At 48.8% G+C, this 24,208-nt stretch overlaps 1 protein-coding gene across 2 annotated transcripts in view; it reads left to right on the forward strand.

Annotated features, from left to right (window-relative positions):
• The window catches only part of phf8 (PHD finger protein 8), a 64,723-nt gene that overhangs the window by 23,866 nt on the left and 16,649 nt on the right, over positions 1-24,208 (forward strand). For both annotated transcript variants that reach the window (XM_059949630.1, XM_059949632.1), the window contains 11 exons: positions 1,119-1,279; positions 2,683-2,824; positions 3,574-3,760; positions 4,180-4,342; positions 5,723-5,810; positions 7,051-7,157; positions 8,073-8,164; positions 11,934-12,023; positions 18,021-18,218; positions 21,008-21,129; positions 23,203-23,381. In XM_059949630.1, coding sequence (XP_059805613.1) covers positions 1,119-1,279; positions 2,683-2,824; positions 3,574-3,760; positions 4,180-4,342; positions 5,723-5,810; positions 7,051-7,157; positions 8,073-8,164; positions 11,934-12,023; positions 18,021-18,218; positions 21,008-21,129; positions 23,203-23,381 — 1,529 coding nt within the window. The remainder of the gene's footprint in view (positions 1-1,118; positions 1,280-2,682; positions 2,825-3,573; positions 3,761-4,179; positions 4,343-5,722; positions 5,811-7,050; positions 7,158-8,072; positions 8,165-11,933; positions 12,024-18,020; positions 18,219-21,007; positions 21,130-23,202; positions 23,382-24,208) is intronic.

Genomic DNA, 24,208 nt, shown 5'->3' on the forward strand with positions numbered 1-24,208 from the left:
GTGGGGCAGCACACACAAAGTGCTGGAGGAACTCAGCAGGCCAGGCAGCATCTATGGAAATGAATGAACAGTCGATGTTTCGGGCCGAGACCCTTCATCAGGACTGGGAAGGAAGGGGGAAGGAATCAGGATCAGAGGTGGATTGGGGGGTGGGGGGGAGTACCAGGAGGCAGGTGATAGGTGAAACTGGGAGAAGGGGTGAAGTAAAAGTTGGTGAAAGAGAGATAAAGGGGGGGAGAAGGGGAATCTGATGGGAGATGACAGAAAACTATGAGGAAAGGACAGGGGCAGGAGCACCAGAGGGTAAGGATGTACAGGTAATGAGATAAGGTGAGGAAGGGTAACAGGAATGGGGAGGGTGGAGGAGACCAGAGGGAGCAGTAACTGGAAGCTCAAGAAATCAATGTTCATGTCATCAGGTTGGAGGCTACCCAGACGGAATATGAGGTGTTGCTCCTCCAACCTGAATGTGGCCTTATCACGGCAGTAGAGGAGGCCGTGGGCTGATATGTCGCAATGGGAATTGAAATGGTGGACACCAGGAAGTACAGATTTTTGTGGCGGGCAGAGCGAAAGTGCTGGACGAAGCGGTCTCCCAATCTACATTGGGTCTCACCAATACGCAGGAGGCTGCACTGAGAGCATCAGATACATAGGTGACCCCCAACAGACTTGGGAGTGAAGTCACCTCACCTGGAAAGACTGTTCAGGGCCTTGAATGGTAGTGAGGGAGGAGTTGTAGGGCCAGGTGTAGCACTTGTTTCACTTGCAAGGGTAAGTACTGAAGTGCGGGGGGGGGGGGAAGGAAGTATCAGTAGGGAGGGACGAATGGACAAGGGAGTCCCAGCAGAAAGTCATGGGGGGAGGGGTAGGAAAGATGTGCTTGGTGGTGGGATCCCACTGGAGATGGCAAAAGTTACGGAGAATTATGTGCTGGATGCAGAGGCTGTAGGGCAAGAGGAATCCTATCCCTAGTAGGAGGATGGGGTGAGGGCACAAAATGGAAGAGAGATGGGTGGGGGTGGTGTTGATGGAGGAGGAACAAGCTGGCACATGTGACAATAGTAAGCCAGTGCCAATTCTTTCTGGTGGTATTGATCACGTCTCTCCCATTGCAGTGCAGACGAGGTCATTCTGAGGCCGACAGGCTACCAGCTGACGGTAGAGTACCTGGAGGAGAACAGCTTCAGTGTGCCCATCCTGGTGGCCAAGAAAGATGGGCTGGGGATGACGGTGCCCCCTACCAGCTTCACGGTGAATGACGTGGAGCGATATGTAGGTGAGTGGCTGCAGTCCAGAGCCCAGGTCTCGCAGTCTTACCCCTCTCATTCCTCTCCCACCCTTTCTGATCCCCTCCCAAGCACTCAGTGGCTTCCCTCACCGTCATTCGCCACTTCTATCTTCACACCCACACCATCCATGCCCCCTTGAGGTGTAGGTGAGGTCTAATATAGAAGGGGTTGCGGACTAAAATATAGAAGCAAGAAGAACAATAGCCTTTAACTCGACAGTGGAGTTATCAGGTCACCGACATGACGGTGTTTCCGTTGCAAGCTATTCTTGTGTTTACGAGGCCGAGTTGCTCGCTCGACGCTCAACCCGACTTGGATTCGAACTTGGGAATCTTCACTCTGGAGTCCGGCACTGATATTATTGCACCACCAAGTGGGGCCTAGAAACAAGGCCAAGGCTTTATAATGTCAGACCGTACATTGTGAGCAGTTTTAGATTCTGCGCCTTAAGGAAGGGTGTGCTGGCAGTAGAGAAAGGTTCAGAGGAGGTCCATGGGAATGAAAGGGTTAACATATGGGAAGCCTTTGATGGCCTGGGCCTGCACTCAAGTTCAGCAGGATGAGGGGAGGGGATCTCATTGAGACCTACCAGATACTGAAAGGCTGAGTTAAAGTGGACGTGGAGAGGATGTTTCCTTTAATTTAGGAATAGAAGAATGTCCCTTTAGGACAGAGATGAGGACCTTCTATTCCTCCCCATTGTGACGAATCCTGTCATCATCCCTGTTCTCATTCGGCTTTCTAAAGCGAACAAACTGCACACTTTTCTGCATCGACCTGCTTTTGCCACTTCTCAGCCCAGCTCTGCACCCGCGGGGGTAGACACTCACAAGGAATACACCAGTATAAACTGAAGGCACGTTCTTCAAAAAGGAACTCAATTAAGTTGGGCAGTGCACAAAATACTGAATGGTGTGTGAGTGGGAAAGTTGGGGTGGGGGGGAGAAATGAGAAGCTGGGAAATGACGGACGAGGTAAAGGGCTGAGGAAGAAGGAATCTGAAAGGAGAAGACAGGAGATGGGGTAGAGAGAAGTGTTGGGCAGCTAAGGAGAGGAGAAGGGGGTTGGAATGGAGAAATTACTGCAAGTTCTAGAAATCGATGTTCATGCTGTCAGGTTGGAAGCTACCCAGACAGGTATGAGGTGTTGCTCCACCAGCCTGAGAGCGTCTTCATTGTGGCAGCAGAGGAGGCCGTGGACTGACCTGTTAGAATGGGAATTAGAATTAAGGTGGTGTTCACAGGGAGATCCAGCCTTTTGTGGGGGAGCGGAGCACAGATGCTTGATGAAGCAGTTCCTCCCTATCTATGCTCAGGGCACCGATTACATTGTGATCTTCCGCCTGCCACTTCACCAAGTCTCCCCTTCTCCCCCCTCGCTCCTACCCCAGGGTCAGAGAAGATCATCGACGTGATTGACGTGGCGAGGCAGGCTGACTGTAAGATGAAGCTGGGCGACTTCGTCAAATACTACAACAGCGGCGACCGGGAGAAGGTCCTCAACGTCATCAGCCTTGAGTTCTCAGACACCAGGTGAGTGGGGTGGAGGGAGGGAGAGAGAGATTGAGTGGGCTGTCACCCACATCCTGCCCTCCTGATCAATCTTGAGTGTTTATATCAGTGGGAGAGCCACCACAAAATAAAACGCCAGTCACTACCTCCTGAGGTCTGTAGAAATCTCTTCCCACTTCCCTCATCCTTCCTGCTTCCGGTTCACTACCTCCTGAGGTCTGTAGAAATCTCTTCCCACTTCCCGTTCCTGTTCACTTAATCCCGAGGTTGGTAGGAATCTCTTCACACTCAAGCCCCAGTGACAGTGTGCGTACACAAGATCCAGTGAGGGTGTCTGTGTGTGAGGGTACAGTCAGTCTGTTCAAAGATAGTAGGGTGTTGATAGAAGTTTGGGGTCTATCAGTTTAGTGTAAGCTGGTAAATAATAGGTTAACCGGGGTGGGCTGGGGGAAGATGCTGTGGAAGGGTAGGAAGGAGGAAGTGAGTCACCAGCACTGTGGAGAAGACAAGAGGGGGTGGCTGGCCATGGGAGGGGCAGTGGTGTGGAGAGGACAAATTGTGCTGGGCAGTGGGGAGGAGAGAGAACCAGGTAGTGGAATGGAGATTGGCACAGGGGAAGAGTGAGGGGTGGTGTGAGTAAGGAGTGCCGCGGGGAGAGGAGGGAATGCTGGGCAGCGGGTGAGTGAGCTGGCGAACGCCCCTGCTGCTGGTAGTGGCAACGGGAGCAGGCAGCGACCCCTCTCAGACAATTTGCCCTCGACACCCGGCAGGCTGTCGAACCTGGTGGAGACGCCAAGGCTGGTCAGGAAGCTGTCGTGGGTGGAGAACCTGTGGCCGGAGTCGTCGCTCTTCGAGCGGCCCAGCGTGCAGAAGTACTGCCTGATGGGAGTGAAGGACAGCTACACCGATTTCCACATCGACTTTGGAGGCACCTCCGTCTGGTACCACGTACTCAAGGTAGGGGGGGAAGCCCCTCCTCCCATCCCCTCCCTCCTGAACTTCCTGTCTTTCTTCCCTCCTCCCTCCCCCTCCCCTCCCTTCTCCAGTCCACCCCACCATCCTCCAGTCCTCTTCTCCGTCCTCCTTTCCTCTCCTCCCTACTCCATCCTTTTCCAGTCCTCACCTTCCTTCCTTCCTCCTCTTGCTCCTCTCCACGCCCACCTACCACTTCAGCCCTCCCTCTGCCGCGTATCTCCCCGTCCTGGAAAGCTGGCACAGTTTGGTGGGGTGTTGAGTGGGTGGCTGTGATAGAGGAGATTCTCGGCACCCCATTCAGAAAGGGAGTGGAAGGGGACTTGCCCGAGTGAACTGTCGGCTTGACCTTGCGAGCGCCCGTGGTCTTGAGTGGAGTGTCACCTGCTGCCTTCCTCGGGTAGGGAGAGAAGATTTTCTACCTGATCCGGCCGACCAGCGCCAACCTGGCCCTGTTCGAATGTTGGAGCTCGTCCAACAACCAGAACGAGATGTTCTACGGGGACCAGGTGGACAAGTGCTACAAGTGTTCGGTGAAGCAGGGGCAGACACTCTTCATTCCCACAGGTGAGTGACCTGACCTCTGCCCCCTCCTCTATCACTACCCACCCCTCCCCTATCACTACCCACCCCTCCTCTGTCACTACCCACCCCTCCCCTGTCACTACCCACCCCTCCCCTATCACTACCCACCCCTCCCCTGTCACTCCCACCCCCTCCCCTGTCACTCCCCACCCCCTCCTCTGTCACTCCCCACCCCCTCCTCTGTCACTCCCCACCCCCTCCTCTGTCACTACCCACCCCTCCACTGTCACTCCCACCCCTCCTCCGTCACTCCCCACCCCCTCTCATCCGTCACTCCCCACCCCTCCACTGTCACTCCCCACCCCTCCACTGTCACTCCCCACCCACTCCTCTGTCACCCCACCTCTATCACTCCCATCACCCTCTCCTCTATCACCCCCCCACCCCCTCATCTGTCACTGACCATTGACCCCACTCAAGGGACAAGGGAAAAGCAGGGTAAAGGGTTACAGTTACAGAACGAGTGCAGTGCAGGCTGGGGGGCACGCTAGCGTAACAGTTCCTGAGACCCTTTACAGCAGCCAGCTGTAACATCGGGGTCTGATGTTCGCCACTACCTGTAAGCAGTTTGTATGTTGTCCCGGTGACCACATGGGTTTCCTCTGGGTGCTCATACCAAAGATGTACAGGTTACGGTTAGTAAGTTGTGGGTATGCTTTGTAGCGGGCTGCCCCGGCACAATCTTCGCTGGTTTGATGTGCGTCTCCCCGTAGGTTTCACTGTTCAGTGCACGATGAATAGGGTTGATCTTTCATCCTCAGTAAGGTCTACCTCGGGACATAACGAGGTAGATTGTGAGTCCCTGTCTGGTTTCCATGTTGTATAGCCCAATAACACCCGTCTGCTTCGTGCCACCTCTGAAGTAGGACGTTGGGAGCCTGCTTCTTGCACTTAAGGCATGAGATCTCCCTGAACCAGGGCAGGGGTGGTGGGGGGCATGACGAGGGGAGAGTGCCATGGCGATGGAGGGAGTAATCGCGCAGCGAGAGCAGCGGTGGGAAGAGGGGGGAGCACTGTGGTGAGGAAGGGGTGGCGAAGAAAGTGCGTTTGAGGGAGTGCCATGCTGCGGGAGGATCAGTGAGGAGAGAGCACCGTGCTGCAGAGGGGGAATGAGGAGGGAGCACGAGGGCCATGATGTGGGACGGGTGGCGTCATGGTGAGGGGGAGCCATGTGGAACAGGAGGGGCAGAAAGGAGGGAGGATCGGCACAGAAAGGAGGGGCAGTGAGGTGGGAGCTCCTGCAAAGAGGGAGTGGCACACCATGGGAGGGAGAGGTGCTGAGGACGGAGTGCCACACTCCAGTGCAGTCTTCACAATTGTCCTAACCCCTGTTAAGCCCCATCCTCCCTCTTTCTCTCACAGGTTGGATCCATGCCGTACTCACCCCCCTGGACTGTATCGCATTCGGCGGAAACTTCCTCCACAGTCTAAACATCGAAATGCAATTGAAGTAAGTCCTGAGGCAGCGTTTCAATGTCAGTGCCTTTCTCAGCCACCTCCACTGCTCGACCCACTCAGTTCCTCCGACAGACGACTTGTCCCAGTCAGCTCAGGCCTCGCCTCAGTTTTTATCTTGCCTCCTGTGAAACACACCTTGTCTGAGCTTGCATCGTGTGGGACTTGGCACTCGCCCCCTGCTTCCGGCTGAAGTTTGCAGAGGGTCTGTGTTAAGCCCTGCCTTGTCTGTCTGGAGTTTGCATGTCCTCACAGTGACCCCAGGTGTTCCCATTTCCTCCCATTCGTGAGCAATGTTCCCCAGACCAAGTATTAAACTGACTTTTGTTAGTAACGACCAACCGACTGCATGTGCATGCACCACGTTCTCACAGTTGAGCTGGTACGGTTCACCCCGGGGTAGAATCGGATTCGAAGATAGCAAGCAGAAAATAGGAAGTACCAATGAGTGGTTGAGGGTCAGCATGGGTTCGGTGGGCCAAATAGCCCATATCAGTGTTCTTTCTGTATTCTTGTGCTCACCTGGGAGGGTTCAGCATGCGAGCTGAGCTTTTGGTAAAGGTAACATGGCAGTGGTGTGCATGGACTAGGGAGTGTTCCATCACATTCCTGACTTGTAGACAGGGAGAGAGGTAATGTGGTAGATGTGAAGGGCATGGACTAACCCACCCAGGCAAGTAGGGAGTGTTCCATCACATCCCTGACTTGTAGACAGGGAGAGAGGTAATGTGGTAGATGTGAAGGGCATGGACTGACCCACCTCGGCAATTGGGGAGTGTGTTGTCACACTCCTGACTCGTAGACAGGGAGAGAGGTAATGTGGTGGATGTGGTGTGCATGGACTAACCTCACAGAGGCACGGTGAGGTTGTAGATTGCAACTCCTATCTGTTTATACACCACCCCCTCCACATGGCACTGTTTAGAGACAGGTCCTGTCAAGTGTCTGGGTAACACAGGTGTGTGGGGTGGGGTGGAGAGGGGAGGCCTGGTAACAGTGATATGCTTAGCCCAGAGCAAACAACTCCCGGCCTCAGGGCCAACCATGTATGTGGTAGAGTTCCATCTTGAGGGTTCTTCCTCTACATTGATCTGAGGGGCACAGCTAGTTATCACAGAGCTGGCGCCCACACCAGGCAACTAGGGTAGGGCGGAGAAATGTTTTGATCTGGAAATGTGCGATCTATTCACCCTCTTTTCCAAAACTCTTCGCCTGTTTATCTGTCCCTTTCCCAGGGCCTACGAGATAGAAAAGAGGCTGAACACGGCAGATCTCTTTAAGTTCCCAAACTTCGAGACCATCTGCTGGTACGTCGGGAAGCATCTCCTGGACACGTTCAGAGGTACAGAAATCAGGGTTTTCCACCCACTCGTAAAGAATGACTCTGATTTGTCAGTTACTGTGTGTCCCACACTACAGTCTGTGCAACATTCCCTGTATCACTCAGTGTGTTATTCCCTGTCACTCACTCTGGTCTGTGTGTTATTCCCTGTCACTCACTCCGGTTTGTGTGTTATTCTGTGTTATTCCCTGTAACTCACTCTGCTCTGTGTATTATTCTCTCTGTAACTCACTCCGGTCTGTGTGTTATTCTCTCTGTAACTCACTCCGGTCTGTGTGTTATTCTCTCTGTAACTCGCTCTGCTCTGTGTCTTATTCTGTCTGTAACTTGCCCCGGTCTGTATTATTCTCTCTGTGACTCTCTCCAGTCTGTGTGTTATTCCCTGTCACTCACCCCGGTTTGTGTGTTATTCTCTCTGTGTTATTCCCTGTAACTCGCTCTGCTCTGTGTGTTATTCCCTGAAACTCTCTCCAGTCTTTGTGTTATTCCCTGTCACTCACTCCGGTTTGTGTGTTATTCTCTCTGTGTTATTCCCTGTAACTCACTCCGGACTGTGTGTTGTTCTCTCTGTAACTCCCTCTGTTCTGTGTGTTATTCCCTGAAACTCCGTCCAGTTTGTGTGTTATTCTCTCTGTAACTCGCTCCGGTCTACGTGTTGCTCTGTTACTCCCATTTGCGCACCATTTCCCATGTCACTTATTACTGTCTCTGTGTAACTCTGTATGATATTCACTGTGGTTTGGGTGTTGCCGTGTGTTACTCATTCTGGTCTGTGATGTTCCTGTGTTATTTTCTCTGATCTGCTGCCATTCCCCGAGTCGTTCGCACCAGCCCACAAGTGCCGAGCCAGTGGTGGGTGACTCTTGCATGTTCTGTATCCCCAGTGCTTGTACAGTTCTCGGTTCTCACCCGCAGGTCTGCGTGAGAACAGCAGGCACCCAGCTCACTACCTCGTGCACGGCGCCAAGTCGCTCAACATGGCCTTCAGGTCCTGGATGAAGAAAGAGGTAACGTCCAGTCTATTTCCCCCCCCCACTCCACTGTTAAGCCTCTGAGGATTGGAGGGTAGTGGACCGGGTGGGATTGACCGAGCCGGGAATGACGAAGGTAAGGGGAGGAGGGGCAGGGTTTGGGTATGAGTGGGACAATAGATCAGAGGTCCAAATAACCATCACAAACCCTTGGGGGTACAGTGGTAGAGCAGGTAGAGCCCCAGCCTCCTGGTACCGGAGACCCGGGTTTGACACCAAATCCGACATCGCAAGGAGATTGTAATGTCTTCCCAGGACATTGGTCAATGACGAGCGGGGTCAGTGGGTTAATCAGCTGCTGTAAATGACCCTGGTCTGTGAGAACATAGGAAATAGCACGTTTGTAGACAACACTGGAATTACTGGTGTCGTGGACGGTGAAATATCAAGTGTTGTGGCAGTGGTTTATTATTGTCACGTGCTGAGATAAAGTGATAATCTGGTCCTGCATGCGGTTCACACAGTGAGGCAGAACAAGATAAGAGTAATAACAACGTATGTTCCAGCAACTCAGTGCATGAAAGCACGCAGGCATGGTCAAGCGGTTCAGTTGCTGTTCAGACCAAACATCAGAATGGAGAAGAAATGTGATCTTCCATTTTATTCACTCTATCAATGGTGTCTCCGGTTGTTTCTTCCAAGTTTTTAATTTTCTTGTCCATTTTGTCCTGTCTTTTCATCATTTTATCAAACATAATCTTCATATTGTTAATATCTTTTTAAATTACTTTTAATGCTTTTAATTTATGCATTATTTGCACCAAAGATTTTTTTATGTCTCCAACATCACCTCCAACCTCTTCCTGTTGCTCTTCTTTGTTTGTCTCTTCATCTTCGTCTGATTTATCCAGAGAATCTGATTCCACCTCATAATCACTTTCACTTTCAGTTCCGATCATAGCTGGGATTTGTAGTTTGGGTTGCTCGTGTTTGCGCATGCCCCTTCCTTCACGCATGCACAATTCCTGTTGCTCTTTTTTTTTTGGAAACGGTTGATGTTGCCGCAGTTTCCTGTTCTGTATCGCTGGAGGTAAATTGCACTTGAGGCTCTTTCATGGCGGCCGGCCTTGATTCTTTTCCAACTTGTGTTGTCTTCAAAGTAGTAGTTTTCTCCTGCTTCTGTTTAGGAGACATATCTTAAGACAATCCTGAGTAGTTTATAAGTAATTTTTAAAAGGAAAATACTAACTTTTCTTCACTTAAACATTATTTTACTGTTTTTTTACGGGAGAGCTGGATTTCCATCTCTCGATCCTATGTCATCATGTGACATCCCCCAGAAATGTGATCTAAGTGACTTTGACAATGGAGTGATTGTTGGTGCCAGATGGGGTGGTTTGAGTATCTCAGAAGCTGCTGACCTTCTGGGATTTTCCCATATGAGTCTCTAGAGTTTACAGAGAATGGTGTGAAAAACAAAAAAAATCCAGTGAGCGGCAGTTCTGTGGGTGAAAACTCCTTGTTAATGAGAGATCAGAGGAGAATGGCCAGACTGGTTCAAGCTGACAGGAAGGCGGCAGTGACTCAAATAACCACACGTTACAAAGGTAGTGTGCAGAAGAGCATCTCTGAACGCACAACACGTCCTGTCTTGAAGTGGATGGGCTACAAGAGCAGAAGATCATGAATATACACTCAATGGCCATTTTATTAGGTATAGGAGATACTTAATAAAGTGGTCACTGAATGTGCATCTTTTTCTGTGCTGTACAACTCTGGAAAAAGTAGGAAGAATTTGTTAAAAAGTGCAGTTGATGTGCAGTTAATGGTCAGCATGGGCCTCTTTCTATGCTGTTTCTTTCTGTGACCTTGGCTCCATCCTTGTTATTGCGCAGAAGCAATAAAAAAAATACCTACTGACGCTGTTGAGCCCCCTGACGCCCAGTGACCATGGTGAAAGGGAACTCAGATCAGGTTAATATCATCGGCATGTGACGTGAAATTTGTTAACTTAGCAGTAGCAGTTCAATGCAATACATAATCCAGCAGAGAGAGAAAAAATAAATAAAATAAAATAATAATAAATAAAGAAGTAAGTCAATTACAGTACACATATATTGATTAGACTAAAACATGCAAAAAATCAGAAATGCTGTATATTACAAAAAAGTGAGGTAGTCTCCAAAGCTTCAATGTCCATTTAGGAATCGGATGGCAGAAGGGAAGAAGCTGTTCCTGAATCACTGAGTGTGTGCCTTCAGGCTTCTGTACCTCCTCCCTGATGGTAACAGTGAGAAAAGGGCATGCCCTGGGTGCTGGAGGTCTTGAGACACCGCTCCCTGAAGTTGTCCTGGGTACTTTGTGCCCAAGATGGAGCTGACCAGATTTAACAACCTTCTGTAGCTTTTTTCGGTCCTGTGCAGTAGCCCCTCCATACCAGACAGTGATGCAACTTGTCATGGTACATCTATAGAAGTTTTTGAGTATATTTGCTGACACACTGAATCTCTACAAACTCCTAATGAAGTATAGCCACCGTCTTGCCTTCTTTATAACTATATCGATATGCTGGGATGAGGTTAGATCCTCAGAGAGATCTTGACACCCAGGAATTTGAAACTAATGCTCTCCACTTCTGATTGAGGTTCAACAAAAAGCTTGCAGCAGCATCATTCACAATGAAAATATAAACTGCACCATTTTTACAGGAAAGAACACAGAATAAAGTAAAGGTCTAAAGTACTCAAAGTGTTGCTGTCCTAAAGTAGTGATTAGTGTTGTGCTGGTTGGTTCAAGAGCTGAATAGTTGAAGGAAAGTAGCGGCTCCTGGACCTGATGGTGTGGGACTTCAGGCTTCTGTACCTCCTGTCTGATGGTAGCTATGAGAAGATGGCCTGGCCCGGGTGGTGGGGGCCTTTGATGGCAGACATGGCCTCCTTGAGTGCAGAGCTGATAAGCTGGTGATACAGAGCAGCTGGGACCTCAGTGCATGTCAGAAGCCAGGAGAAGACGGTGTGATTGAAGGGACAGGTAAGATAGATGCCAGAAAGTTGTTTTCACTGGTAAATGAGACTAGAATGGTTTCTTCCTCCTGCCGTCAATAATCAGCTCTTTGATTTTGCTCGTTGAGTGGCACCACTCAGTGTATTTCCAGTCTCCCTCCGATATGCTGATTTGTCACCACCTTGGATTTGGCCGAAAACCAGGGTATCATTAGTACATTTAAATATGGCACTGGAGCTGTAGATTTATAGTCTTAAGAGTAAAGTGAGTAGAGCAGAGGGGCTAAGCACACAGCTTTGTGCTGGTGGAGATCGTGGAGGAGATGTTACCAATCTGAACTGACTGGGGTCTACAAAGTGAGGAAATTGAGGATCCAGTTACACAGGGAGGTATTGAGGCCTAGGTCTTGGAGTTTATGATTAGTTTCGAGGGGTCGATACTGTTGAATGCAGAGCTGTAGTCGATGAAGAGGATCCTGATGTGTGCATCTCCACAGTCCAGATGTTCCAGAGCTGAGTGGAAGAGATTCTGCTCGAATTCCCCAAGATTCTGGGGTAATGGATTTAGGATGGAGATGAGGAAGAACTGCTTTTCCCAGGGAATAGTAAATCTATGGAATTCTCTGCCCAGGGAAGAAGTAAAGGCTACCTCACTATATCAATTTAAGACACAGATAAATTATTGCATAATATGGGTGGGGCTGAGTCTATGGGCAGCTCAGCCGTGATCTTACTGAATGGCGGGGAAGGGGAGGGGGTGAAGAATTTTGCTCGTGTTTAATCAGCTACTTTCTGTCCACAAGGCCCTTCCTGAGCACGAAGACGAAATTCCCGAGACGATCCGGACCGCTCAGCTCATCAAAGACCTGGCCAAGGAAATCCGCCTGGTGGATGTGAGTGTTGGCCATTAACTCCTTCCCCAACCCTCCTGAGTGTTCTAGCGCACGCAAGCCCGCTTCCTCATCTGGGCAACCATCTCCACATCCCTCCTCAGCAAAGGGATGAGCTCAATCGCAGTACCTACTGTCCAACATTTGGTGGCGACCTCTTAAAGGGGCAATACACTTTCTGAGTCAGAATCAGGTTTAATGTGAAATTTGTTTTGCAGCAGTGATACATAATAATAAAAATTATAACTTATATTGAAATATATAAAACAATTTAAATAAATTGGTAGTGCAAAAAGGGAAGATCTGCTGAGATACTGTACATGGGTTCATTGTCCATTCAGAAATCTGATGCTGGAGGGGAAAGAAGCTATTTCTGAAATGATGAGTGTGTGTCTTCAGGCTTCTGTACTATCTCCCTGATGGTAGCAATGAGAAGAGGGCACATCCTGGCTGATGGGGCTCCTTAGTGAAGGATGCTGCCTTCTTGAGGCATCGCCTTTTGAAGATATCCTCGATGCTGGGGAGGCGAGTGCCCATGATGCAACTGGCTGAGTTTACAACTTTCTACTGCTTTTTTTCTGATCCTGTGCAGTGACCCACCTTCTGCACCAGACGGTGATACAGCCAGTTAGTATGCTCTCCACACTACATCTGTAGAAATTTGCGATCATCTTTTGTGACCTACTAATTCTCCTCAAACTCTTAATGAAGTGCAGACACTGTCATGCCAGCCTTGTAATTGCATCATGTTACATACCCCGTAACTGGGTGTCTTACCAGCAAAGATAGAAGTGTCCGCTGGAGTCTGGTACTATTTTCAAAACAGTGTTTATTAGTAAAATATACAAATCAATGTCAGCAATGCAAATATACAGATAATACACATTAGCAATACTAAACCTAAAAGTGTGGGTATAATAATAATCAATAATAAACAAGCTCTATCGATGTCTAGGGGATAATGAATTGTCATATGTGAATATAAAGTTCAGTTCAGTTCATACGTGCTGAGGTAGTTGTTGGTCGATGTGTTGTAATTGTTGGAGAGAGAGATCGAGAGAGATCAAACAGTGACAGCCAGTCAAACCTTCCTTTACGTTCTTGATCTGTCGATATGTTGTTGTGGCCATTCAGGTATGATCCCTCTGTCCTTTAGCTAGACCGTTTTTCTATGATGGACTCGTCACCCAGGCAAGGGTGGACACACACACAAGACCCCACTGGCCTCGCTATAAACACTGTGAGTTAAAATTGACCAATCCTTTGTTCGGTTTCCAATGCCCCACACTTTCTAGTGGGTTCCAACACTTAAGCAGTGCTCACTAGTGTGCTTCTTGGTGCGTCTGAGGGGTGTCTCCCCAGACCTCACTTTTATCCCTACTCACGGGGTCTCAGGTGTCAATCAGTTTTGAATGGCTTAGTCCATCAAACCAGCCCACTCCGGCTGTCCACTGAGGAATTTTAATGAACAGAATAGTACCAAGTAAACAGCCCTCTCCGGAGACGTAAGTCTTAAAGGAGTCATAATATGGTCTCTCTCCCCCGGTGTTATCTCTCCCTTGTCTGAAGCAAATGTTCCAGTCCCAGTATGTTTTGTTCCATCTCTTTCTCTCTCATTAGCAGCCTGGCAACTGTGATGGTTTGAAATTCTCCTGGGGAGGGGGACATGGGCAACCCTGCACCCTTCTGCCCATCAGAGCTGTTCATCCTTCATAACAATCAGTATGTTGGGACCAGGATAGAACCCAGGAGCCTGCAACTGAACAGCCTTTCCACTTCCGTTGCCTCGATGAGGATCGATGTGTATTCCCTCGACTTCCCCTTCCTGAAGTCCACAGTCTTACTGGATGTTGAGAGCAAGGTTGTTGTTGTGACACCACTCAACCAGCTGATGTATCTCGCTCCTGTACGCCTCCTTGTCACCATCTGAAATTCTGCCAAGAGTCGCTGGCAGGTTTATAGATGGCCTAGCCACATAATCGTGGGTGTAGAGAGAGTAGAGCAGGGGGCTAAGCATGCATCCTTGAGGTGTGCCGGTGTTGATTGTCAGCGAGGAGGAGATACTGTTTTGCAGACTGTGGTCTTGCGGCAAGGAAGTCGAGAATCCAGTGGCGGAAGGAGTTACAGAGGCCCAGGGTTTGGAGCTTGTTGGTTAGAACTGTGACAACGATTATCAATAAACAGCAGCCTGTCCAGGTGATCTTTACTCTGTCTCAACAGATCACAATGGGGGCTTTGGAGATTCAGTACTGACAGTGTTACTTGTCAGTAGTGCCCTCTTTAATTTGGTAATGTACAGCAATTTTCTGTCTTTGCACAGTACTAGCTGCAATACCACATCATCTGAGATACAGACTCAGACTGGCCTTTTCCCTGAAGTCTGTAACATTCAGGTTGAGTCAGTGGTGAGGAAGGCAAATGCAGTGTTAGCATTTATTTCAAGAGGACTAGAATATAAAAACAAGGATGCATTGCTGACGCTTTATCAGGCATTTGCCAGACTGCACTTGGAGTGTTGTGAGCTGTTTTGGGCCTCTTATTTAAGAAATGATGTGCTGGCAATGGAGAGGGCACACAGGACATTTACAGAAATTATCCCTAGAATGTGTTTGATGGTTCTGGACCTGTACTCGCTGGGATTATGGGATGGGGAATTGAATATTGAGATACCTAGATAGAGTGGATGTGGGGAGCCTCGCACCAGAGGGCACAGCCTCAGAATACAGGAGACGATTTTTCCAACAGCCTCAAAGTATAACAGTGTCCTTTCAGAATAAAGGCTATGGGGAATTTCTTTAACCAGAAGGTGGTGAATCTGTGGAATTCATTGTCACAGACAGCTGTGGAGGTCGAATCATTTGGTATATTTAACTTGGAAGTTGATTGGTTCTTGATTAAGGTTACAGGAAGAAAGGGGTTGAGAGAGATAAGTGAGCCATGATGGAGTGTGTAGCAGACTTGATGGGCCAAATGGCCTAATTCTGCTTTTTGTGTATTACAGTCTTGTGGTATTTACCTCCACCACCAACCCTGGCAATGCACTCCAGCCACACGCCCTCTGCTTAACAAAATAACTTGCCCCTTCTCACATTAAATGTACGCAGTCTAGAATTAGACATTTGAACTCTGTCTAGCTTTCTCTATGCCTCTCAGTTTTATAAACCTCCATCAGGTTCCTCCTTAGCCTCCGCCACTCCAAAGAAAACAACTCAAGTTTGTCCAGCCTCTCCTGATCCAGGCAGCATCGTGGTGAACCACATCCTCCCAGTAATAGGGCGCCCAGAACTGAACGCAGTACACCAGAAGTGGCCTGACCAGAGTGAGACCTGATGCCCTGACCCTCGAACACAATCATTATTTATTTATTAATTTCTTGGGGTTCGTCAGGCAACTGGATGTTTCAGCCCTTCGAGCCACCCCACCCGGCAACCCCGGATTTAACGGGGCCTAATCACGGGGCAGTTTACAACGACCGATCAACCCACCAACCGGTACGTCTTTGGAATGTGGGAGGAAACCAGAGCATCTGGAGGAAACCCATGTGGAACAAACCTCAGATCGAAGCCAAGTCACTGGCATTGTGATAGCATTACCCCAGCGGTTCCCAACCTGGGGTCCATGGACCCCTTGCTTAATGGCTTCGGTCCGTGGTATAAAAAAAGGTTGGGACACTCTGCATTATGCTAACTGCTGCACCATCATGTCATAGAAGACGTTGTGGAATATTGTGTTCAGTTTTGGTCGCCCTGCTGTAGGAAAAATGTCACTAAGTTGGAAAGAATGCCAAGGAGGATTGCCAGACTTGGGCTGAGTTAATCAGAGAGGTTGAACAGGTTAGGAGTTGATTTAAAGGAGAACGAGGGGTGATCTTGCAGAGCACAGGTAGGGTGAGTGAGCGGTCTTTTTCCCAGGCTTGGCGAATCAAGTGTTGCGTCCCAATAGTGCTGTGATTCACAAAGCTTCTTCGGAAGTCAAGGATAAGGTGCCAAACCTATTGCTTACGGATATTTTCATTGACTGTTGCGGGAGTGGAAAACGAAAGAGAGGAGAAAGGAAAGAGCAGTTGTGGTATCTCACACACAGACTAGAGATAGCAGCATTTCACTGATCACAATTAATTGCCAGATACGCAGCAATCTCAGAAGCTTCTCGAAAAATACAGAAGCAATTATTGTAGTGTTTACTTAAAAATCACTCCGAGACTAAGCAAGGGGAGTGCAGGGGCAGAGGGGGGGTGGTGTTGACATAGGGTGGCACGGTAGAGTAGCAGTCAGCACAACGCTTTACAGTACCAGTGACCCGGGTTTGTTCGTTCTGCACATGACCGTGCGAATTTCCTCCAGGTGCTCCGAAGATGAACCGGTTGGTAGGTTAATCGGACATTGTAAATTGTCCCGTGATTAGGCTAGGGTTAATTCAGGAGTTGCTGGGCTGAAGGGCCAGAGGACTTATTCTGCACTGTCCACAATAACAAAATTCAAAATCGAAGGAAGTACGTCTGATCCTTTATTGAGAAGCCAACAAAGACAAAACGATCTTGTAACTATAGAAAAACTAATGAGACTAAAATGAGAGATATAACAAAATAGCCAAGTGTTGGCTATTTAAGTGTACTTAAGTGGTCAACTAAAAATTATCAACTGGAAGCTTACCCCCAGCTCTAGGTAGACTAAACTGGCCTAACACAAAGTGTGAATACCTAACACTACTCTTCGCATCTACCGTGTCCCAACCCGCGTGACAAATTACCCATAATAAACCCACAATATAGTGTGAGGGGCTTTGTTGGTCAGACTCCTAGATGTCTAGATATGCAAGCCAGGGCGGTACGATATGGAGAGCAAGCTGTTGCCCATGTAGCAAGCTTCCCCTCTCCACTCAACTGGTGAACCCAAAGGAACGGAGACCAATACATTTTGGCTCCAGCATTGTCACAGGAGTTGCCAGTCAGCATTGAACTCAATGTAGGTCTGCTGTAGGGGCTCCAGCTCCAGTTTCTTCTCCTCAGGATTTACTCCTGAAGCCTTCCTCGTGAGTTCGGGATCAGAGTTTTCCTTCTTCTAGATGAGCTGCCGACCACGGCTGATGAGCCCCGTCTGCCTGAAGTGACTGCTTTTAAGGCGCCAGTGACCAGCCTTTGCCCCTTCTCCTGTCAGTAGAAACAGTTCCACTGGGTTAGTAGCCAAGCCATATGTGAACGCCAGGAGCTGGACTTAGTTGTCCATAAGGCATAGGAGCAGAATCAGGCCGTTCAGCCCATCGAGTCTGCCATTCCGTCGTGGCCGATCCCGAATCCCTCTCAACCCCATACTCCTGCCTTCTCGCCTTGCCAAAGGCCAATTGAGATGCACACCATTGGGAGCATTAATAGGTAGTGGGAGCTTATCCCATTCCATCCCCAGGTTATGACAACCTTAAGGAACCAAAATGCAACACAGTCAGATAGAAAATATATATGTGACTCCTACAACCATATTTACTGGAAAATTTGCATATATTGGGGATTATATAAAAATAAAATCAAGCATAGGAAAGTTGAACGACAAGAAAACTGATCATTCCATACCCTAATTCAACACAAAAGTGAGAGGGGATAGGTTTTAGGTGAGGAGAGATGATAGGCGGGAGGGAATCAGGAAATGGGATGAGGTGCAGAGGAAGTGGTTGAGGCAGGTACTTATAACAACATTTAAAAGGCACTTAGAGACGTAAGGAAGGGCCAGACACAGGTGAGTGGGACTGCCTCAGATGGAGATTGTGGTCAGAATGGGCCAGCTGGGCAGAAGGGTCTGCTGCGTGACTCTGACGCTACCCACTGCACAAGCCTCGCCCTGGTTTCTAGAAAGGAAATCCCAAGCAAAAGGCTTACTGCCGGGCGAGCAGCAGCCCAGCAAGAGGGAGGCAATTGGAAGTGTCCTGGAAGAGGGTTGTGCTGGGAGGGGTCTTCTTGAAATATCCCCTGTGCCCCCTCCCCTTTCTCAACAGCCTGCTTGCCATCAGTCCTTAGGGAAGGTGATGGGACCCTTCGCCCTTCAGAGGAACCCGCAGGCCGTCAGCATCGTCGACAGGCCGCCTGGCAGGAAGAAAGGCAGGAAGGGGAGGGAGGCGCTGGGCGGGCTGAGGTCCCCCGACCTTGAGCTCCTGGAGATGCACACCAAGCAGACGCTGAAGAAGCTGGAGTCGCCCAAGAAGGAGAAGGTACGGCCGGAACCCACCCACCCCACCCCTCCACCCTGGCGTACAAAACCACTGCACCCTCCAATGAACTGCCCCTCATCGCGCCTCACATCCTCCCTCGTCTTCTCCTTGACAACCACCACCCCTCCCCTCCCTTTCTACCAAGGCAGCAAGGTGTAGAAAGAGTTCCTGCAAGAGGGGCTGCTTTCTGCACTGTGCTGAACTGTGTCCGTGGGTCTGCGATTTCTCGCGGCCTCGGACAGAGCAGCTGTCATTTTTCTTCTGGTTTACTGCTGTCACTTGTACCAAGATACAGTGAAAAGCTTTTCTTGCATACTGTTCATACAGACCATTGAGGATGTACAAGGTAAAACAATAACAGAATGCAGAATAAAGTGTAACAGCCACAGAGAAGGTGCCAGATAGGCAGACAAAAAGGTGCAAGATCATAAAGAGGTAGATTGTAACAAGAAGAGTCCACCTTATCAACAGGAGGGTAACTGGGGAAATGCCAACCTTGTATTTTTTCCCCTCCCTGAGGCAGAACATTCTGTCCTCACCTTTGTCCCACTGCACCTGCACCTGAGAGAGTTCCGCGCCTGCCACAACGCTGAGCCTCTGATTCGTGCTAACTTCTTTGGCAAGGACTCTCCAGCCCACACTGATGACTCCTTCCTCCCATCTTCAACCTTCCCCCTCTTCCTGGACACCCAGTGCTGATCTTCTGCCTGCTCTGGGTCTTTTCATTGCTAACTGCTGACAGATGTTAACACTCCTCTCCCAATTCTAACCTCACTCCCTCCCAACGCACGACTCTCCACATTCTCTGTACTAATCCCATCCGCTCCATCAAACCCACAGATAACGGGAGTGCAGACTGACCTCTACCCCAGTGACAACTGTCTGATAACTCCTCTAACTTTCCCCTCAAGCAGGATCCCACTAAGGAACACCAGGCCATTGTCTCCCACACCATCACCACTTATTGACTCTGGGGATCTCCCATTGGATACGATAGGGTCTTTTAAGAGACCCTTAGAAGGGTACATGGAGCTTAGGGTAATACCCTACTGTAGTAATAACCCTTCAGTAGGGTAATTCTACATGGTTAGCACAATGTTATGGGCCGAAGGGCCTGTAATCTGCTGTAGATTTTCAATGTTCTCTGTTTTATGTTCTATTCACTGGCACCAACCTCATAGTTCCCTCACGCAATCTCCTTTTTCTACCTCCTTCCCATAACCCTGTCTGTCCAGGTAGACCCACTGTTTCTGCCCCACTGCACTTATATCTGCATACCTCGACTCTGTTTTATCCCTCCCTGGTTCAGTCCCTTCCTGTCTACATCCGTAACACTTCACATTCACTTGATCTTTTCAACAATTTCAAGTTCCCTGGCCATCTCACTTTCACTATGGATGCCCAGTCCCTATACACCTCCATCCCCCATCAGGAAGGCCTTAAAGAAATCCATTTCTTTCTGGACAACAGACCCGACCAGACTCTACCATCTGGCAGAACTAGTTCTCACTCACAATAATTTCTCCTTCGGCTCCTCCCACCTCCTTCAAACCAAAGCTGTGGCCATGGGCAGCCACATGGGTCCCAGCTATGCCTGCCTGCCTTTGTCGGCTTTGTGGAACAGTCTATGTTCCAAGCCTTCACCAGTATCACTCCCCAACTTTACCTACACTACGTCAATGACTGCATTGGTGCTGCTCCTGCGCACATGCTGAGCTCGTTAACTTCATCAACTTTACCTCCAACTTCCACCCTGCTGTTAAATTTACTTGGTCCATTTTCAACAACTCCCTCCCCTTTCTACATCTTTATGTCGCTATCTCTGGAGAGAGTTCACCTACTGATATCTCTTATAAACTCACTGATTCTCATGGCTACCTGGACCATACCACCCTGTCACTTGTATAAATGATATCCGTTTCTCTCAGTTCCCTCGTCTTCACCACATCTGCTGTCAGGACCAAGCTTTTCATTCCAGAACTAATGAGATGCCCTCCTCATTCAAAGAAGGAAAAGAGGCTTTCCCTTCTGCACCATCAACGCTGCCCTCACTTGCACCTCTTCCATTTCGCACACATCTGCCCTTGCCCCCATCCTCCCACTGTTACACTAGGGATGAGGCTCCTTTCGTCCTCACCCTCCACCCCACCAGCCTCTGCGCCACCACATAATTCTTTGTGACTTCCACCACCAAGCACAGCTTTCCGCAGGGACTCCCTTGTCCTCTCGTCCCTATCCACTGATCTCCCTCCTGGCACTTATCCTTCTAAGCAGAACAAGTGCTATACGTGCCCCTATATCTCCTCCCTCAGTACCGTTCAGGGTCACAAACAGTTCTTCCAGGTGAGGTGGCACTTCACCTGTGAGTCTGTTGGGGTGGGAGTGGGGTTGATGTGCATTTGTTTAGTTTCAATGTCAGGGTATGATTAGTTCTGTTTTCCTCATTGCTACTTCACTTTGCTTCTGGGATGATCTACCTTGAAGGCACGCCAAAGCGTTATAGCTTTTATTTGTCATTAGTATAATTTTGTTTGTGTTTTTTTTGTTTCTTTATATTTATTGAGCATGCTCACAAGAAAATGAATCTCAGGATTGTATATGGTGACATATCAGATAATACTTGAGCTAAGCTTTTCACTGTATCTCAGAACGTGTGACAGTCCTAAAGCAGTTCCCTTGCTCCGTCACCATTCTGAGTTGTGTTTTGCCCGATCAGTTGCCACCGCCTCGTGCATCCCCCTCTGCTGCCTCTCCCTCCCTCACCTCCACCTCATCCTGCCTCCCAACAGTATGACCTGTCCAGTGCCTCGCTGCCGATGGGGACCCTGGAGGGCGAGCTGGCGATGGACGCTTCCGTCAATCTAGATGACAGCAAGCTGCGGTTCGTCCTCTCCAATGGAAAGATAATGAGGTAGGTCCCTGGGCTGTGCTCCTATCTTTAACAGATAATCTTCACCAGCTACTTGGGACCTTTTGCCAGGGTTGAAATTTAATTAAAAAAAATAGCTCCACAGTACCGCAAAATGGCTGGTATTTGTAATTGCAGCGTGACTGTTGACATGGTAAAACATAATGGGACCTAACTCTTTATATTTTTCTATGTTGACAGTCACACCAATTATACTTTACTATGTCAACAGTCACGCCCCATATATTTTACTATGTCAACAGTCACACCAGTTGTATTTTACTATGTCAACAGTCACACCCATTATATTTTGCTATGTCAACATTCACATTCGTTATATTTTACTATGTCAACAGTCACGCCCCATATATTTTACTATGTCAACAGTCACACCAGTTATATTTTACTATGTCAACAGTCACACCCATTATATTTTACAATGTCAACAGTCACTCTGCATAGTTACAGATGCTGGCCATTGTGTGATGCCTTGGAGCTAAATTTACTAAATTGGGAATTGTAGCCTGACCTGTCCCCCACCAGACGTGCTTGACAGAAGGTCGTCAAAAGGATGCAACAGGATATAGACCAGCTGCAGGTGTGAGCAGAGGAGAGGCAGATGGAGTTTAATCCAGGCAAGTGTTGGTTGGTGCATTTTGGGAGGTCAAATGCAGTGTGCGATAACGTCCGAACCCTTCGGAGCAGTGGTGTACAATGGTGTAGGCCCACAGCTCCCTGAAAGTGGCCACCCGAGTAGATTGGACGAGAAAGAAAGTGGATGGCACACGTGCCCTCATCGGTCGGGGTGTTAAAGTATAAAAGTCTGGAAGTCACATTCCAGCTCTGTAAAACTAACATTTGGAGTACTGCATGCAGTTTTGGTCACTGTCGCAGGAATGATGTAGAGGCTTTAGAGAGGGGGCAGAAGAGGCATATGGATGGTTGGGAGTCCTCGTGCAGGATTCCCTAAAAATTAATGTAGGTTGAGCTGCTAGTAAGAACTCACTTGCAGAAGCCTAGAAGATAAATGCAAGGATGTTATGCTGAGGCTTTATAAGGCATTGGTCAGACAGTATTTGGAGTGTTGTGAACAGTTTTGGGCCCCTTATCTAAGAAATGATACACTGGCATTGAAGAGAGCCCAGAGGAGGTTTGTGAGAATTATTCTGGGAAGGAAAGGGTTGATTACGAAGAGCGTTTGATAGCTCTGAGCCAGCTCTGAGCTGGAGTTTAGAAAACTAAGTTCTTGGGGCGGGGGTGGGGGGATTTCAGTGAAATCTGTCAAATACTGAAGGATAGAGTAGATTTGGAGGAGTGGGGGAGTCCAGGGCCAGAAAACACAGCCTCAGACTAGAGGGACGTCCCTTTAGAACAAAGATAAGGAATAATTTCTTTAGGCATAAGATGGTAAATCTGTGGAATTCCTTGTTACAGATGTCTACAGAAGCCAAGTCATTGGGTATATTTGAGGTAGAGGTTGATAGGTTCCTGATTAATTAAGGCATCAGAGGTTATGGGAGGAAGGCAGGAGAGGGATAGTATGTCGGCCATGTTGGAATTGCAGAGCAGACTCGGTGAGTTGAATGGCCTAATTCTGCTCTGATGTCTCGTATTATTTAATTTGGGATTGTATTCAGCACGAACATCATGGATGTGCTTAGGAATTAGAGAGTTTTCCCTTCAGGAAGAGGCTAGATAGTCTTGGGTTGATTTCTCCAGAGCATCAGAACCTGAGAGAAGAATTTTTAAATTTATGTGAGGCATAGATACAGCTGATATCTCTTCTCCCTACTAGGGGACATAGGACACAGGTTTGAGGTGGGAGGTGGGGAGCAATTTGAAGGAGGTCATCAGGGAAATTTGCACTTCGTTACCTGTTGGGGAGGGAATTCAGAGCATGTGGCATTAATTCAGATTGGCATCAAGGGTCAGCACAGACATTGTGGGCTAAAGGGTCTGCTCCTATGCTGTGGGATGTTCTCTGTTCAAGGGGGAGCTCCCCTCTGTCTACCCCAGCAGGGAGGGTGGGGGAGATGTCTGCCCCCTGCCCGCACTGACCACACTCTCCTCCTCCAGTAACAAGGGTTTGAAGCTGCAGCCGGGCTCGGGCAAGTTCGAGCCCCTCTTCGGCATGCTGAAGGGGATGAAGCACTGCGTCAAGGACAGCTACGACTACGACTCTGAGGATGACCTGCAGATCGATGAAACCCCGCGCAAGGAGCGGCGGCTCCTCAACGCCGGCAAGAAGCTGCTCAGTAAGTTGCCCCAAAACACCGCGGTGATGCCTCAGCAGAGCGGAGGCGCGATTTCACTGGGTGTGGCATTTGGGATTTGGGATTTGATTGGGTCTGGGATTGTTTCGGATTAGGATTTGTTTGGGATTGGGATTTATTTGCACGTGGGATTTGATTGGGATTTATTCAGACAGCAGCGTGGGTGGGGTTTTGCCAGGTGGAGGGCAGGACTGCGTGAATGATGATCAGCTTGTGGACAGAGTTGTTTGTGGTGAGCGTGCCACACGTGTGCTTTAAAATGCAGGGAGTTAACAACAGCATCAAATCTACAAATTGGTTCAGTTTCAGACACTTGGAGACAGATAGAGTCAGTGTCTGAGACTGAGGCAGTGATGGGGACCAACAGAAAAAACAACTAAGTGATTTGTGTTTATTTGTCACACGAAAGTCAAACTGTACAGTGAAATGCATTTTTGGCATTAACAACCAACACACCCGGGGATGCACTTGGGGCAGCCTGCGAGTGTCAGCACACATTCCCTTCCAGCTCCAAAAATTTAAAGGTGCACTGAGGGGCACCGCACAGGAGCAGGTACAATGACAATAGAGGAATTAAACAATGACACAAATAAGACTGAGTTAGCAGTCGGGCACTGAAGAGTGTGCTAGAACAAAGGGATCTGGGGATGCAGGTCTGTAATTTGTTGGAAGTGGTGTCATAGGTTGTAAAGAAAGCTTTTGGCACATTGGCCTTCATAAATCCAAGTATCGAGTACAGGAGATGGGGTGTTATGTTGAAGTTGGTAAGGCCTAATTTGGCATATTGTGGCCAGTTTTGGTCACCCAGC

Source organism: Hypanus sabinus, chromosome 24, assembly GCF_030144855.1.
Source record: "Hypanus sabinus isolate sHypSab1 chromosome 24, sHypSab1.hap1, whole genome shotgun sequence".
NCBI classification, from domain to species: domain Eukaryota; kingdom Metazoa; phylum Chordata; class Chondrichthyes; order Myliobatiformes; family Dasyatidae; genus Hypanus; species Hypanus sabinus.